General features: G+C 42.8%; 1 protein-coding gene across 2 annotated transcripts in view; it reads right to left on the bottom strand.

The window, feature by feature from the left end:
• SLC6A19 (solute carrier family 6 member 19) overlaps positions 1-8,012 on the bottom strand; it is a 291,943-nt gene extending 283,931 nt beyond the window's left edge. The window contains exon 1 of one of the 2 annotated variants that reach the window (XM_073678408.1): positions 7,647-8,012. In XM_073678408.1, coding sequence (XP_073534509.1) covers positions 7,647-7,848 — 202 coding nt within the window. In that variant the 5' untranslated portion in view covers positions 7,849-8,012. The remainder of the gene's footprint in view (positions 1-7,646) is intronic. The other variant, XM_073678407.1, reaches the window with a different exon arrangement.
• Positions 8,013-17,402: the final 9,390 nt, after the last annotated feature.

The raw sequence follows: 17,402 nt of genomic DNA, 5'->3' as shown, positions 1-17,402 counted from the left end.
ATAAAGTGTACCACCAGCTCAGGGGCACCGCGATGGGTAGCCCTTGTGCGCCCACTTACGCAAATCTGTTCCTGGGCTGGTGGGAAGACATTAGGGTCTTCGGGGGTCTTCTGGATGAACACACCTCCAGACTGGAATTTTGAACACGCTACATTGATGATGTGTTTCTAGTCTGGAATGGTGGTCGGCAGGACTTTAGTAAGTTAATTTCTGCTCTTAATGAGAATGATATAGGAATGTTCTTTACCTCTGTACTAGAGACATCAGAACTACCCTTTTTGGATTTGCTAATTTCCAAAAACAATGTAGATGAATTGTCCAAACTCCCTCTTACAGTGGGACAGTAGTCACCCCAAACATCTTAAAATGGGTATACCCAAAGGGCAGTACCTGAGACTGAGGAGAAATTGCACCGACACTACTACTTTTGAACTTCAAGCCAGGGATCTGAGAGAGAGGTTCAAGATTAGGAGCTATCCTGACTACATCTTGAGGAAAGCCTATCATCATGCTAGAAGTCAGACTCAATCGAGCCTGCTTGCACCCCCGAGGAGACCCACCACCACTGAATCTTTTAGGTTCATTACCACCTTTGATAATGGAGCCCAACAGGTCAGGGAAATTTTTAACAAACATTGGGCCATCCTAAAAATGGACTCTGATATTGGGACTTTAGTGCCGGACAGTCCCTTAATAACATATAGAAAGGGAAGATCCCTCAGCGATCGACTTGTCCAAAGCCACTTTCAAATTTCTAGAACCCCTACATGGCTTGAAAACCATAAGGGGTGTTACAAATGCCACAATTATGTGTCCTGCCGATATGTTCAGACAGGCTCGAGCTTTATGGGCAACGTCACCAAGAAAAATTATGATATAAGATCCTTTATTAATTGTCGAACCCAGGGTGTGATTTACAAAGCGACATATGCTTGTGGCCTTGAATACGTGGGTAAGACCATCCGTGAGTTTAGACGCCGCATAGGTGAACATGTTGGTGATGTTGAACATCAAAGAGACACTCCACTTGCTAGACATATGAACTTGCACCATAATGGAAACATGAAATTGATTAAATTCATGGGGAATGATCACATTCCTAAACCCCAGAGAGGTGGAAATTGGGACAGATTGATATTGCAGGCCGAGACTAGGTGGATTTTCTATATCAATACAGTGGCACCATTAGGATTAAATGAGCAATGTACCGTATTTTTCAGACTATAAGACGCACCTTTTTCCTCCAAAATTTTGGAGGAAAATGTGGGGTGCGTCTTATAGTCCGAATGTTGGGGGGGTGTATATATATATATGGGGTGTGGGGGGAGCGTTAGCCGCGGAGGAGCGGGGCACAGGAGGCAGCAGCCGCCCGCTGCAGCATACACTGTCCCCGCTGCTAAAGAAAATGAATATTCACTGCTCCCCATGCCCATGGGGCGTGGGGAGCATTGAACATTCATGCTCCTTAAAAGCGGCACACAGTGTAGCCGCACTGCAGCTCCTGCGCTGCCGGAATCGCCTGTGCCCGCTGTTAAAGGGCATGAATATCCAACCTCTCTCCACGCCCACGGGCGTGGGGAGGGCGTGAATATTCATGCCCTTTAATAAGCTGGCACACGAGATAGCCGGCAGCAGCCGGAGACGCAGCAGGAGCCACAGCGCAGCTACACTGTGTGCCAGCTATGAAGGAGAGTGACGTCACTACTCCCTGCGCACACAGTCCCGGCGTGGGGAGCAGTGACTTCCGGCAGCTGATCTCTCCTTGTGAGCCGCGCATGGTAGTGATGTCATGCGCGGCTCACATGGATAGATCAGTTCGGGCAGACCGGATGCAGCGCTGGAGGAGATAGAAGAAAGGTGAGTAGGAGTGTTTATTTTTTTTTTATGTGCAGCATGATGGGATTAGGGGGACCATGCATACTAGGATAAGGATTAGGGGGCCATACATACCAGGATAGGGATGAGGGGTGCCATGCATACCAGGACAGGGATGAGGGGTGCCATGCAAACCAGGACAGGGATCAGGGGTGCCAAGCATATCAGGACAGGGATGAGGGGTGCCATGCATACCAGGAGAGGGATGAGGGGTGCCATGCATACCAGGACAGGGATGAGGGGTGCCATGCTTACAAGGAGAGGGATGAGGGGTTCTATGCATACCAGGAGAGGGATGAGGGGTGCCATGCATACCAGGACAGGAATGAAGGGTGCCATGCATACCAGGACAGGGATGAGGGGTGCCATGCATACCAGGATAGGGATGAGGGGTGCCATGCATACCAGGATGGGGATTGCTGTGCCATGCATACCAGGATGGGGATTAGGGGTACCATGCATACTAGGACAGGGATGAGGGGTGCCATGCATACCAGGACAGGGATGAGGGGTGCCATGCATACCAGGACAGGGATGAGGGGTGCCATGCATACCAGGATAGGGATGAGGGGTGCCATGCATACCAGGATAAGGATGAGGGGTGCCATGCATACCAGGATGGAGGGATGCCAGGCATACCAGGATGGGGATGGGGACCACGTATAAAAGGAAGGGGGGGAACATATATACCAGTATGGGGGATATTGTCAGAATTGGGGGACATTACCCCTATACCAGTGTCAGCAGAATACCCCCTCCCCCTTAAAAGTGCATCATGACCACAGCTTGATCAATTTAATACTGGCTGACGTCGCACAATCATGTCTCTGTCTTGGACTCTGTACTGCCAGAGGTAATCCTATTACTCTGTAACTATATGACTCCTAGTACCAACGTTCAACATATCCTCTTTTGTACATTGCCAATATAGTGTGAACTCTTTAATCATTTTGGTGTGGACACTATAATAATACACTGTTTTATGTGACCCTTCTCTCCTGTATATACAGGAGGGATTAACCTGGTTATGCTATCCATTGCATAAATGAGTCATGTGTTGATACATGTACGGTCTCTGCCCCCATCATGCATGCTTAATGGGGTAAGTTATGGATTTGCATGTTATGCGACGTCGGTGTGAATTGGGACATTATGTCAATGGTCCCATGCCTCTGTCTTTTTTTAATATGGCCCCGAGTGATGCTGTTTTTTTGATCTCCTCTGGCTATGATGCTGCAATTGGTGCTGTGACTGCTTGACCAGCGATGAGGCCGCTTAGGGTAACACCTCTGGAGACATCGTCACCGGAAGTGATGTCCGGTGCGCTCCACAGGTATAGCATGCGTCTCATACGCTGCTGCGTTCACTCCACCGGATATGACGTCACCGGAAGTGACCTGCATTCTACTAGGTGAGCGTGCGTTCCACACATTACCGCATGCCACTGTCCGGTGTGTCATTTACTCTTATACATCAAACTGATGGGTTTGACATTATTGGCAATTATAAGTGGACCTACATTCACCTGACTACTTGAATATTAGCATCATATATAAACTCCTCCTCTGTGCCTTAGCACTGCTTCACCTGAGATTAGTGAAGACAATTATGCTTTATCATGCTGAGATAGCTTAGCCTTTATGGTGCTACACAGTAGGGTCCCCTGAAGACTCCGAAAGGAAGAAACGCGTCGGGACTACAGGGCATGCACAGGGCTACTAGAGCAGTCTAGATGTGGACTGTCCTTGTTAGGGCAGGAGTAAAGGGGCACAAGGATAGTGCAGTCCATGTAGGGTATTAATAGGGGCAGAAAAATACGCCTCCCCTGGACCATTGCCTTTCTACCTGCTTCCCCTTCAAGAAACATCTCGTCCTTTTTTTCCCTACTGTGATGTGTACTACTCCACATATTGGGTGAGGACGTTCCATTACTATTATTCAGTTTTCTAAATGTTATTCTATATGGATGATAAACGTTTTCTATTGTTGATGTCATTATTGTAATCCTACCTTATCTATGTTGAATGCATATGAGAAATGTTTCAATCATTCTAAGACGTTTATCCTGTGTTAATAGCAGGATCATCATATTGATACTATTTGATCACTTGAGAAACGTCTATTTTTGTCCACTTACTTGTTGGACGTTTCACAGAGACTCTGTGTCATTTAGGCATTAATAAATGATCCTTTCTGATCAGGGTCTGGTACGCCTTTGAGGTGACGTGCTTTACTTTCTTACTTTGTTGTAACTCCGACCTGGGTAGTATGTGCACTTTGTCTCCGGCATAATTGTCTTACACTAAACATTTTAAACTTATCTATTAAAAGTTATATTTTATAAATTAATGCCCTTGCTTAATCTCCTTATGACTGGGTATGAGACATATATTTGAATACAAATCCAAATATTGCTATCTACGACCTATAGGAAGGACCTCTTTGATATAAAAGCCGTGCATGCCAAATCGCCAGCAGATTTGGCACTAGGGAAGAGAGCGGAGCAGACATCCTCCAGCGATGCCGCTGAGACCAGCGTGACAGGCCTCAGTGGCAAGTCTGTGCCACCTAGGTGCCAGTCACCGCCTGGCAAGGTCTGGATTCCCCCGAGAACTCCAAGATCCATCAAGCTGGTCAGGACGAGGATCCGCCCCCTGCATTGGTCAAGCCTCCGAGACCGGAAATCGCCTGTCAAGAGCTGTGGTCTAGTCCTCTCCGTCCCAAGACTAAGACTTCTGCCGACGATCAAGCCGGGAAGAGCCGTGAGGACACTGTGACTGGAGAACCACCCTGCAATTGCAGAGGTACGGCGCGAGAGAGCAGGGCCGTGAATTTCAGCTATTATCTATGGTACCTGGGTCGGCTGAGATTAGGGTTATAGGTTGGGAAGGGGCCAGTTGGTGTGTGAGAGACTCAACGGGCTTTGATAGACTACGTCAGAGAGAGATTTGCGTCCTAGCGGAAAAGCCCAGTGACCAGTGCTAGGGCCAGAGCTTCAGAGAGAACTTCAGTGGTGACTTCCACGGCTGGGCGCACCACCTTTGTGAGGAGAACATTAACATTAAATAGTGAAAGATTTTCTTTGTTATTTCAAGCTTATTGCTATTCATTCTTCTGTTGATTTACCTTGTTACTAACACTAATTAATTAAAGTTACTGTCTAGTGCGTTGCATCTAGACACCTGAATTACACACGCTTGGCTTATTTGGGATGCAGTGTTTACTATCAACCCCAAAGAGGTGTATAAGATTTGACTGTATTTTTTGCTCCCAAAATTAATAAATTGAATGGGTCATTGCTGTTCATGGAAACATGGAAAAACAAAAGCTTTTCTTCTAACCTGATACAGACCCTTTAGATATTAAAATCTTAGTGTGAGTAAAATATCCATTGTTGATTAACCGTAACAGTCTAAAAGACATACGATAAGTTTCATGTAAACTGCCAGCTAAGGTGCACTGTGTGGTAATTGAATCTTAGGTTATAGAGATGGATGTCTGTTCAGAAGAGATAGTAGATGGACATTTAGCATTTGCTTATCATTTCCTATGGCATTGGTGGCTCTGTCCCAGTGTGTCCCATGCAGATAGAGCATGAAAACAACAGCTACAAACACAACTGTGATTATGATAATTTTAGGTGAAGGTAGCAAGACTATTTTACTGATACTTATTGACTTAAGCATTGCAACTGTTGTAAGCTCTTTTGTGGACAGAAGGATTTTGGATTTTGAATATAATTCTCTATGAAATACTGAATATCCACTATTTTATGTTTACAGTGAAATAATGTATTTATGCTAAACATGAAACTTGAGAGTTCAGCTCCAAGAAATGATGGTCAGACAAACCAGAATATGCATATTGCTCACACCTAAATCTCACATGTGCAGGCACTACCCATTTATTTGACTCTATGGTATGATAACTTTATTACTGATACATAACTTTTTCATATACTCAGCACTTTGTACTCTGTATTCATTTTACTTTTGTTGCATAACCTGGCGAGTACAGTAGAGAAATTAAAATAAAATCACGACCTGTTTTTGCTTGGTTTATCCAGACAGTAGATATCAATCAAACTTATAGTTGAGTAACTATATTAGCGAGACCCTGGTCTATAGGCCATGTCAGCAGTCCATGGTGCCAAGCTAGAGACCCACTAACCTCCTTGTACCTGCCGGCATCCCCAGCATGACTCCTCTTCTGATTAGTAGACACAACGCAATGAGATTGTTGCAGCATACGCCAGTGTTCCAGTCTGATGTCATGTATGCATCTTGCCGCTATTTTAACATTTGACAGGCCTACTAATGAAAAGAGCCACTGGGAATGCCAACAGATAGGAGGATGTTCAAAGGGCTTTGGTACAGAGTGCCGACATGGCTGTTGAACCAGGGTCCTGCCAATTTGTTTGTTCAAATCTAATTAAACTGTATAATACATTTAAAGGGGTTGTTCAGTACTTTTAAAAAAATGGCAGTGTGTTTTAATGATAAATACAACCTTCTTTCTAATTAACTTGCGCTGCTAATACTGCCTGTGAGCGGTGCTATCGGTGGCCGCTCAGAGGCAGCACGTGACCCCCGGGGCTGACATCCGCTGACGACAAGTTGCGGCTGCAGCCGGGGGTCCCTCTTCTGCGTACCACCGGTGGCTGCTGGGTTGTGGGCGGGGTTATTCCCCGCGCATCACACCCGGCATCCACCACGCCCTCTCCCTGTCCTCATTCACGGGGAAAGCGCGTGGTGGATACTGGGGAATAACCCCGCCCACAACCCAGCAGCCACCGCGGGGAACCTAGCGCTGAGTCACACCTCACTTGTCATGATGTCAGCGTGGGGTCACGTGCTGCCTGTGAGCGGCCATCGATAACGCCGCTCACAGGCAGTATCAGCAGCGCAAGGTAATTAGAAAGAAGGCTGTATTAATCATTAAAACACACTGACATTTTTTTAAAAGTACCGGACAACCACTTTAAAGGGCTTTTCCATTTATGCTCATGTAAAGATAATAAACTGACCATTATTCATCTTCCCCAGGTCCACTGATACAACTAATACACTGATGTCACCATTGCAGCCTGTTAACAAAGATCTGGAGCATTAAGGGAAAGATGTAACTGAATCAAGGGAAGTTGAGTAATGCTGAGTTAATTACTTTCAACACAAGCAAGCTAATATACTTTAAAGGGAACCTGTCACGTGAAAAAATGCTATTAACCTGCAGATACGAGGTTCTGAAGCCATGCAAATCCAGCACTGAACAACCGGTCGGTGGCTGGAAATTAACTTTATTCCTCCCTGCAGCTTTGGGCTTTCAGTCATAGAAACATGGCCACGTGGCTTCAGTACATAGTGAGCGGTGGCTGTAACCACACCCCGGCACTGACTGACAGCTACCTCTACGGTGCACCAGTAGTAAGCTGGTTGGCACTCATTGCCATAGGCATGGTCACAGTAGCTGTTCATTATGCACCGATAGGTGACTGAAGCCACACTGGTGGACCTCTATGACTGAAAAACCTCATCACAGGTTCCCTTTAAAGAATTATAAATAGAAAACTCCTTCAAAGTTACTACTCAGCCTACTCTTATATTATAGCCCTCTCATTCTTACACAAAAATCTTTATTACATTATACATTTCTTTCCTTAGTCATATTCTTTGTAATAAATATGTTAGATTTTCTAATCTTTTATTTTGCAGTCTATGTACACACTACACAGCTGTACAGTTAGTACAAAATTCATAGTATTTCGCACATACCTCCTCCATGGCTTTGACAAAGATAGGGAAATCTCCAAACGTTTCCCAGTCCCACACAAAAACCTATACAGGTAAGCATGTACTGCGCTTTGTTGTCCCATTGTGGTCTGTCTCCTGCTTCCTCTTTTTCTAGAAATTCAAGTTGCTCATAGGTTTGTATCCTATTTTCAAGTCCTGGGTTTGGCAGCACAAGTTTGACCATGATGCAGAGAAAAGCAGGATCTTAATACATAAGGATATGATAAAAAGAAAACAGCGCAGCTTGACAGAAGATGAAGATGATGACTGACAATTTATGCAAGTGGTATTTATACTGAACCTTTGGCACTCATTACAGCAGGGCACCACCTAAAGAAGAAAGAAGTGTCAGCAGAGCCTTTACAAGGATAGTTCTTCTAATTATTAATACCTTATCAGTCAATGCTTCACTGAGTACAAAATGAACCAACATGCAATCCTTGTGCACTTTGAAGGCTGCTGATTTTTATTGCTCTTCTGAATGATTTTGAAAAAAATATTTGCTCATGCTTATGTAAACCAATATGTAACATAGAGATGGTTGTAAATCATACCATTTGTATACAGTACCGCTTCTAGGAAGCTAATCATAAAAAGTTGCATTGGCATAAGCTTTTAGCAAGGGCTGTAAAAACATTTCATTTTATTTGTAAAAATCTGTCCACATTCGAATGATTCTCTGTTGTAAAGCATAGGTGAAAAACTGTAAAAGCCCAATTTCCTATTTTCTATAATTGCAACATAATTTAAACATGAATTGAGTTTTCTCATTACAAATCATACTAAGCCATGTGTTTACAGCCAGCAGCTTTCATGAATCAGTTACTGTATTTTGACAAGGATTTTCAACGTGAAAAATTCACATAAAAAGTATATAAAAAAAATTCTGTTCATAAGGTGTTTTTCCTGCTTGACAATCCAAGAAGGGAATTTTTGGTAGTTCCCATTCTTACCAACCCTTTTCCCAATGATCCCTTTAAAAGAAACAGACGACTGCAGGTGACATGGGTTAAATGGCCACAGCAGCCTTTTACTAAAGAGTGCATAAAATCTGAGGCAGCCACAACAATGGTGCCGCAGATCATTAAAAACAGTATAAACAGTAACCATGTAAACATTACATATTGTGGTAGATCAGTTCACTTGACAGCACATGGAGGTAGACACGGGAACACTGTCTCTTTAAATTCTTATCAGGTTTATTATACACCCCTGATGAAGCATTTGTGAAACGTGAGTTGGGTGTTGGTGGGTGAGTATGGATATATGCAATTACTCTTGCTAATACCTTCTATGTTTTGCTGTGGGCTGAGATATATTTTTTATGTATTTAGGACTTATTTCCAAGATTATATGTAGTGAATGACTTGTGGAATATTTATACTTATACCTATAGTAGCTATAATCATTTACTTCTTTATTATTACTAACTTGTCACTCTACATGCATCTATATATATAAATATTTATCAGGTTTCCCCACAGTACTCACTCACCACTATTGTGTCTGTATTTTGGAATGTTTTATGTATCTTTTATGTATTTTTAATGTTATTGAGTTTAATAAAGACGTTTAATTTTTATTTATTGTTGTGTGATTACTATAGTTCCTTGCACATTTTTTTGTTTTTGTAATCCTCTGTGCTATAGTGCAACTAGGGACATTATACCCTTAACTAGATTTACATTTTGGTGATATTTATTATACAAGCAGCATAAACCATGAAGAAGTGAAAAATAAACATGGCCCTTTGGGCAAAAACAGAAAAACAAAACAAAGTGGTATCACAAAGCACCTGCTTAGAATTTAGCAAACAAACTGTTCCGCTTTCCTTGTCAAGACACAAAGCACTGGAGTTCCTCTCTCCAGCCCTACTGAACACTGTATGATTCAAAACATTGGCTATTTATAGCCCAGGCAACACCCTGGGGTGGAGATATGGTGAACAGCCTCCCAACCTCTCAACAACTGTTCACATAAAAATCTAGCCCATTAAAAAGGCCAATTAACCCCTTAGCACATAACATTCTGGAGAAAACTCATATAGCCTCAGTGAAACATATCTCCCCATCAGTACTTTGCCAATGACTTTGTCACATATCATACCCTCTGCCGAAAGCTGGGTGTTTTGGCACCATCAGTCATCAATCAGGGAAGTCTAGACAGGGCATCTGCATTACAGTGTAGCTTCCTGGGCCTGTGCTCCACATGAAAACTGAAGTTCAGGAGCACTAAAAACCACCTAGTTACCTTGACATTCTTCCCTTTTCTTTCCCTCATCCATCTCAGGGGTGCATGATCTGACACTAGCCTGTAATTTTTCTCACAGTTAGAGAGTTTACTGTTCAAGTACAGGATGGGATGTTCTTCTCCACTTACTTCTTGGGACAACGCGACTCCTAACCTAACCTCTGAGGCGTCCGTCTGGACTACGAACTCATTACTGAAGTGCGGTGCGACCAAGACCGACTGCTTACACAAGGCGAGCTTCAACTCTTGGAACGTCTTCTCTGCTTCAGATGACCATTTGGCCATTGATGTCTTCGTGCCTTTAAGAAGGTCGGTTAGGGGTGCAGCTATCATGGCGAAATTCTGCCAATTTTGGATTCCCTCCACCTTTTTCACTTGTGGCTTTATTTCGTCCCTTCTGACAATGTAGCCCAAACATTTTTCCTCCTCTTTACCTATGGAGCACTTGTTTGGTTTTATAGTAAACTCTGCCTTCCTTAGTCCATCCAGTATGGCCTGGACCTTCTGCAGGTGACTTCCTCAATCCGGGCTGAAGATCACAATGTCGTCAAGATAAGCTGCATCATACTTTTTGTGAGAGACTAGGATCCAGTCCATGACTCTCTAGAAGGTAGCTGGGGCTCCCTGCAGACCGAACAGCATCCTGGTGTATTGAATGCACCCATCAAATGTAGAGAAGGCCATCTTCTCCTTGGCACTTAGAAATTGGAGAACTTGGCAATATCCTTTTGTTAGGTCCAGGGTTGTGATTAGTGATGAGCGAGCACTAAAATTCTCTGGTACTCATTATTCGGGTCGAGTAAATCATAATGCTTGGCTGCTCGACCCGAGTAACGGGCCCAATGTAAGTCAATGGGAAACTTGAGCATTTTTCTGGCACCCCCCTACCCCTGGAGGTCTGGAGGGGGTCAAACAATTGGTTAAATCAATGGAAACAGTGCTAAGATTACATAGGAACAGCATGGGGACGACCCCTGGAGCTTCTCTGAATCCCAGGTCACTCCTGTGAACAATGTTGTCAGAGTTTTACGCCACTTTTACGGACTGACAATAAAACATACAAAAATGAAGCTAAATTGGATTTTTCTTGGAAAATAGCCCTGGGCTATGTTCACACATAGTGTTTTTGCTACGTTTTTTGCACTTTCGCATTGCTTTCAATGATGAAAAATACATTTCACCAGTAAATGTAATTTTAACATTTTACTACCTTATCTGGCCATGTGGTGTGAGACATGATCAGACAGATCCTGTTTCATTTATGAAGGAGGGACTTTGAAAGTCAGAAAGCCTATTTTTACAGGGCCATCATGTGGTTCTTACTATTGTTAGAGGGCCAGCATTCGGCGCTCACTATTGTTAGAGGGCCATCAGCTAGCTATGCTTTGCATAGCCAGCCCTATATTGCTAATGAAATATAACGTATCCATCTGAGGTGGTCAAATTTTATTTTTCGGATATATTCTGTAAAGTTTGAAATTTGGATGTCCAGCAGGCGACCCTCACAATTTATGGATTTCCAGCAGGCAGCCCTCAATTTATAGAGTGCCAACATGAGGTCTCCACTATTTTTAGAGGGCCAGCAGGCATCTTGGGGACAGATGAGACCAAGATAGAGCTTTTTGGTAAAGCACATCATTCAACTGTTTATTGTAAATGGAATGAGGCCTACAAGTAAAAGAACACAGTACTTACAGTCAAATATGGTGGAGGTTCAAAGATATTTAGAGGTTGTTTTATGCCTCTGGCACTGGGTGCCTTGACTGTGTGCAAGGCATCATGAAATGTGAAGATTCCCAAAGGATTTTTGGTGACAATGTAGTGTCCAGTGTCATAAAGCTGGATTTACATCATAGGCCATGGGTCTTCCAGCAGGACAATGACCACAAACAAGAAGCATCCAGAAATGGATGGAAACAAAGCACTGGAGAGTTCTGAAGTGGTAATTTTAGCTCCAATAGCGTCACGTCTCCTACTACTATCTCTTACATACAGAAGCTGTAGAGAAACTGCAAATGACACATTAAATCATTACATTTTGTTGCCTTTTTTTCTCCTAGTCCGATCTTTTGTAGTGTTCCCCTTAAGAAACCCCAACCAAGCCTGTCAAATGCTTTTTCAGCATCTATGGATATTAGACAGGACGGGGTGACCCGAGACCTCACTCTGTCAATGATCGACAATGTTTTGATAGTATTATCCCTTGCCTCCCTCCCCAAGACAAATTCCACCTGGTTCCCTTGAATAATATTCGGAATCAAAGGTTGTAGTCTCATGGCTATTAATTTAGAATAAATCTTTAAATCTATATTGAGTAATGAAATGGGATGGAAGTTATTGCAATGTGTGCGGTCTTTACTACTTTTGGGGATAACAGTTATGTGGGCCAGCAGAGACTGAGTGGGAAAGATTCCACGTAGAGCAATGGAGTTAAAAGACAGTAAAATAATTAGGGTTATTTGTTCTATGAATAACTTATAGAACATAGGGGAATACCCATCAGGCCTAGACTCTTGCCAATTTTAAGGCCCTTAATCACCTCCATGACCTTCTCTTTCTTAAAGTCTGTTTCTAATTCTTGAGCTTGTGTTTTATCCAGAGAAGGGGAGCGTAAAGATCCAAACATTCCATGATGTCTCTAGACCTATCTCCCAATGATGTATTATCTCTGTTTATGTGATAAAGGGATGAATAGTGTGATTCAAACTCTTCTATAATGTCTGACGGGCAATGCACTAGTCCTTTAGATGGAGAGTTAGTGGACATATATGTGAGGAGAATAATCAAGGGTGAAGTGCCCGAGAGAGCCATTTGCCACATTTATTGCCATATTCGAAGTAACCTTTATGTATTTTATCCCGTATACACAAAGATTTAAGATCCAAAATTTGGAGGATCTGTCCTTGTATGTCTGACATCTCAGCTTTAACAGCGTCCGAGGGTTTAGTTTTATTGGACTTCTCCAGTGATGCCAAAAAGGGCAGGAGTATTTTGAGAGTTGTGGAAGTCTCTTTTTTTAATTCTAGAGCCATGAGCTATAAAGATACCCCTTAGTATGCATTTCAAGGTTTCCCACTTAATAGTATCACTAGTGTTGTCATTTTTATGGACCTCAACAAATGTGGCCATAGCCTCCTCAATTTTACTAACACAGAGATGGTCTCTTAAGAGATGATCTTTAGATCTCCAAGAAACTTTCTTATGGGGTTGAAGGAGAATATCAAGTGATCCCATTACTGGTGTTTGATCAGACCACAAACAAGAACCCAAAGAACAGGCAAGGAAGAGTCCAGTAGACTCTGTGAGACAAATATATAATCTATAAGGCTATATCTACTATGTATGATTGAGTGATGACTACAGTCTTTCTGGCACTGATGGAGCACACGCCATAAGTCCAGTAGGTGAAGTTGTTCTAATTTTCTCTCAATCTTACTGACCGCTGAAAAGGGGGCGGACGACCTACCCATTGATGAATCTATTGTGGGGTCAAAGGGGACATTGAAGTCGCCACCCAGGATGATACAAGAACATCCAGCAAACTCATCCAAGTACTGCAAGACTTTCACACCATATAACCTCTGTTCTGAATTGGGAGAATAAACATTAGCAATAACAAAACTCTTATTACCAGTGAGTATCTTAAGAAAGATAAATCTGCCTCAGTGTCTGCTTTAGAATCCGCAATCTGAATGTTTAGGGATTTATGAAAGGCGATAGATACCCCTTTAGTTTTGTTAATGGGATTAGTAGCATGAGACCAGCTTGTATAATATTTGTTTGTGCATTTAGGAATTGATGAAGACTTAAAATGTGTTTCTTGAAACATAGCTATAGCAATTCTTTTTTTCTGAAGATGGTATAGTATTTGGTTACGTTTAGTGGGGCTGTTGAATCCTCCCACATTAAATGAGGCGAAACTTAAATTAACCATTATGTTTACACAGTATAGGGAAAGGGAGGAGGGAGAGGGGAGACAAGGACAAAGACAGACAGCATAAAAAAAAAAAAACATTGATGGAAGAATAACAGGAGGTGCAACCTCCATAAACAACACTAAACTAACAATTCCAAACAGGAAAATAATGGACCTAGAATCTGGGTCCAAAGACCTAGTTGGGGGGAGGAAGCCATGATGTGAAGAGGCTTCCTTATGCAACCCTTATTACATATAAAGTCATATATATGGTATACCCGACAGCAGAAAATATATGGGCAAGAAGAGGAAAATGAGGATTGTGGGAAGAGAGGATCATGAAGGGGTTAGTCGGAGAATAGAATTATTAGAATTACTATATAAAAGTATGAAATAAATGATCATTCATGGCAAAATAAAGTAAATTCAGAATAAAACTCAGCAGAATCACCAAATGTCTTGAAGAAGATAATTGCTAGGAGACCATAGTAAGTGAAAGGGTATCTGAGACTCAGCAATATATTCATAAAGTCAATCAAGCTGAGTGTCCAATCATCCCAGAGAAAACATCACATCTTCCATGCGACCTCTGCGATGAGGAGAGCGTTGTGATCTTGGTGGCTGAGTCAGCTCCCATTCCACTGGCGGAATCAAAGGTGGTAATACACGGAGTGCTGGCCAATCCAGGAGAGAGATCAGAGGTATGTTAAATCTTGTGAGAAATGTAGGGAGATCTCCTAAATTTTTAAATAAAGCCGAGAGAACATGTGTTAATTCATAGTTTTGATGCCTTCAGTGTGAATGTACAATTGTCAAAGTCATGAAAATACAGAAAAATCTTTAACTGAGAAGGTGTGTCCAAACTTTGGTCTATACTGTATATATATATATAAATATATATATATATATATATATACATATATATATAGTTGTATATATATACATATATATATATATACATACATATATATATATATACATATATATATATACTGATATATATATATATATATATATATATATATATATATATATTGTGACACAGTCACTAGCAGGTTACTGGAGAGAGAGATGTATAGCACTGATATTGATAGCTGCAGTGATTATGGATAGTGAAAAGTTTCCAGCACACGAGTAAGTTAAACCACCATCTTGGTCCTAGGGTGATTAAAGCACCTGTAGAAAGGGAGGAACTGTGTGGATAGAAAAGCACAGCCTTGCAGAGCATTTAGTGTGTGGTGGGCTGGAGGTGAGATCTCTGAGCTGTTTGTCGCACACATGCTGGAAATATGGAGATTGCAGGTCTTCTGGTGTGAATTCCTTTGCTAAAGGACATGGACTCTGAATTTTAAGTCAGGTGGGCTAAACAGCACTATTGTATGGACTTGTTATTTTATGTTTTACCTTCTGCCGGACAAATAAGAATAATAATATTTATTTATATAGCGCCAACATATTCCGCTGTGCTTTACAATTCAGAGGTTCATATTCAAAAGTCATAAGTAACATAGCTAAAGATAATTAGATAATTAAAGCAAAAAGAATGATGACCCTGCTCGTAAGAGCTTACAATCTACAATGAGGTGGGGGTGACACAAAGTACAGTGGCTTATTTACAATGATGGTCCAGCCATCTTGAGGGGATGAGGGATGAATAAAGGCTACATGATCTCATCACCAGCCAGTATCTGTAGTGCTTTTGGGTTCGGTGGAGACTTAAGTTTGGAGAAATAATGAATGGGCTATAAGAATATAAAAGGACTTTGATTAGGGAACATGATAGGCCACCCTAAACAGGTGTGTTTTTAAGGAGCGCCTAAAACTGTGTAAGTTGTGGTTCGCCCTAATTTCTTGGGGTAGAGCATTCCAAAGAGTAGGTGCAGCTCGGGAGAAGTTTTGAAACAGGGAGTGGGAGGTAGGGATTAGTGCGGATGTTAGTCGAAAGTCGCTTGGGGAGCATGAGAACGGGTAGGCCGATAAACAGAAATGAGGGAAGAGATGTAGAGGGTGCCACACTGTGGAGAGCTTTGTGGGTGAAAACAAGCAATTTAAATTGGATCCTAGAATTAATGGGCAGCCAGTGCAATGACTGGCACAGAGCGGAGGAGTCTGAGTAACGGTTAGCCAAATAGATGACCCTGGCTGCAGCATTAAGGATGTACTGCAGAGGGGATAGTCGAATGAGGGGGAGGCCAATTAATAGAGAGTTATAGTAGTCAAGGCGGGAGTGGATCAGGGCAACCGTGAGGGTTTTCGTTGTTTCCAAGGTGAGAAAGGGGCAGATTCTAGAGATGTTCTTCAGGTGCAAGCGACAAGAGCGGGCAAGAGATTGTATATGGAAGGTGAAGGAAAGATTGGTATCAAACATGATGCCCAGACCACGCGCCTGCTGGCTCGGCGTTATTGTGGTGCCACACACGGAGAGAGAGATGTCAGACTTAAGGAGGTGAGTAGACAGCGGGAGCAGAAGAAGTTCAGTTTTGGAAAGGTTGAGTTTCAGATAGAGAGTGGACATGATGTTAGAAACTGCAGCCAGACAGTAACTGGTGTTCTTTAGTACAGTGGGGGTAAGGTCAGGGGATGATGTGTATAGTTGTGTGTCATCAGCATAAAGATGGTGCTGAAAACCAAATTTGCTGATGGTCTGTCCAATTGGGGCTGTGTAGAGAGAGAAGAGAAGAGGGCCAAGGACTGAACCCTGAGGAACCCCAATAGTGAGAGGAAGGGGGGAAGAAGTGGAGCCAGTGAACGATACACTGAAAGAGCGGTCAGATAGGTAGGAGGAGAGCCAGGAGAGAGCAGTGTCCTTTATGCCGATTGAGTGGAGCATAGAGAGTAGGAGGTGGTGGTCAACGGTGTCAAAAGCTGTAGAGAGGTCAAGAAGAATGAGCAGAGAGTAGTCACTATTACGTTTTGCTGTCAGAAGGTCATTGGTTACTTTGAGTGCAGTTTCTGTAGAATGTAGGGGGCGGAAGCCAGACTGTGAGGGGTCTAGAAGAGAGTGAGTGGAGAGGTAACTGGTAAGGCGGGAGTAGACCAGGCGCTCCAAGAGTTTAGAGATGAAGGGAAGATTGGAGACTGGTCTGTAGTTGTTTGTGCAGGAAGGGTCAAGGAAGGTTTTTTTTTAATGATGGAGTGTTTGAAGGAAGAGGGGAAGATACCAGAAGGGGGGGAGAGGTTGAAGATTTTATTTAGGTGAGTAGTGACAACTGAAGAAAGAGATTGGAGTAGATGTGAGGGGATGGGGGTCAGTGGTGCATGTAGTGGGATGAGAAGAAGAGAGGAGCCTGGAGACTTCTTCTTCTGTGACTGGGTCAAATGTGGAGAGTGATACAGAGGGGATGTGGGGAGGGATGGGAGTCATGGCACTTGGTGACTGGGACATGATTTCCTGATGGATGATGTCTGTTGTCTCTGTGAAGTAGGAGGCCAAGTACTCAGAACAAATGTTCATGATGGGGGCCTGGGCTTTAGGACTGAGGAGGGAGTTAAAGGTGTTGAAGAGTTTTTTTGGGGTTGTTGGATAGTGAGGAGATCAGGGTGGTGAAGTAGGTCTGTTTGGCGAGGTGAAG

Source organism: Phyllobates terribilis, unplaced genomic scaffold (assembly GCF_046119375.1).
Source record: "Phyllobates terribilis strain yellow unplaced genomic scaffold, ASM4611937v1 Scaffold_4__5_contigs__length_816908805, whole genome shotgun sequence".
Lineage (NCBI taxonomy): Eukaryota > Metazoa > Chordata > Amphibia > Anura > Dendrobatidae > Phyllobates > Phyllobates terribilis.
The sequence above is the reverse complement of the archived record's forward strand: the minus strand, read 5'-3'. Positions and strand labels throughout refer to the sequence as shown.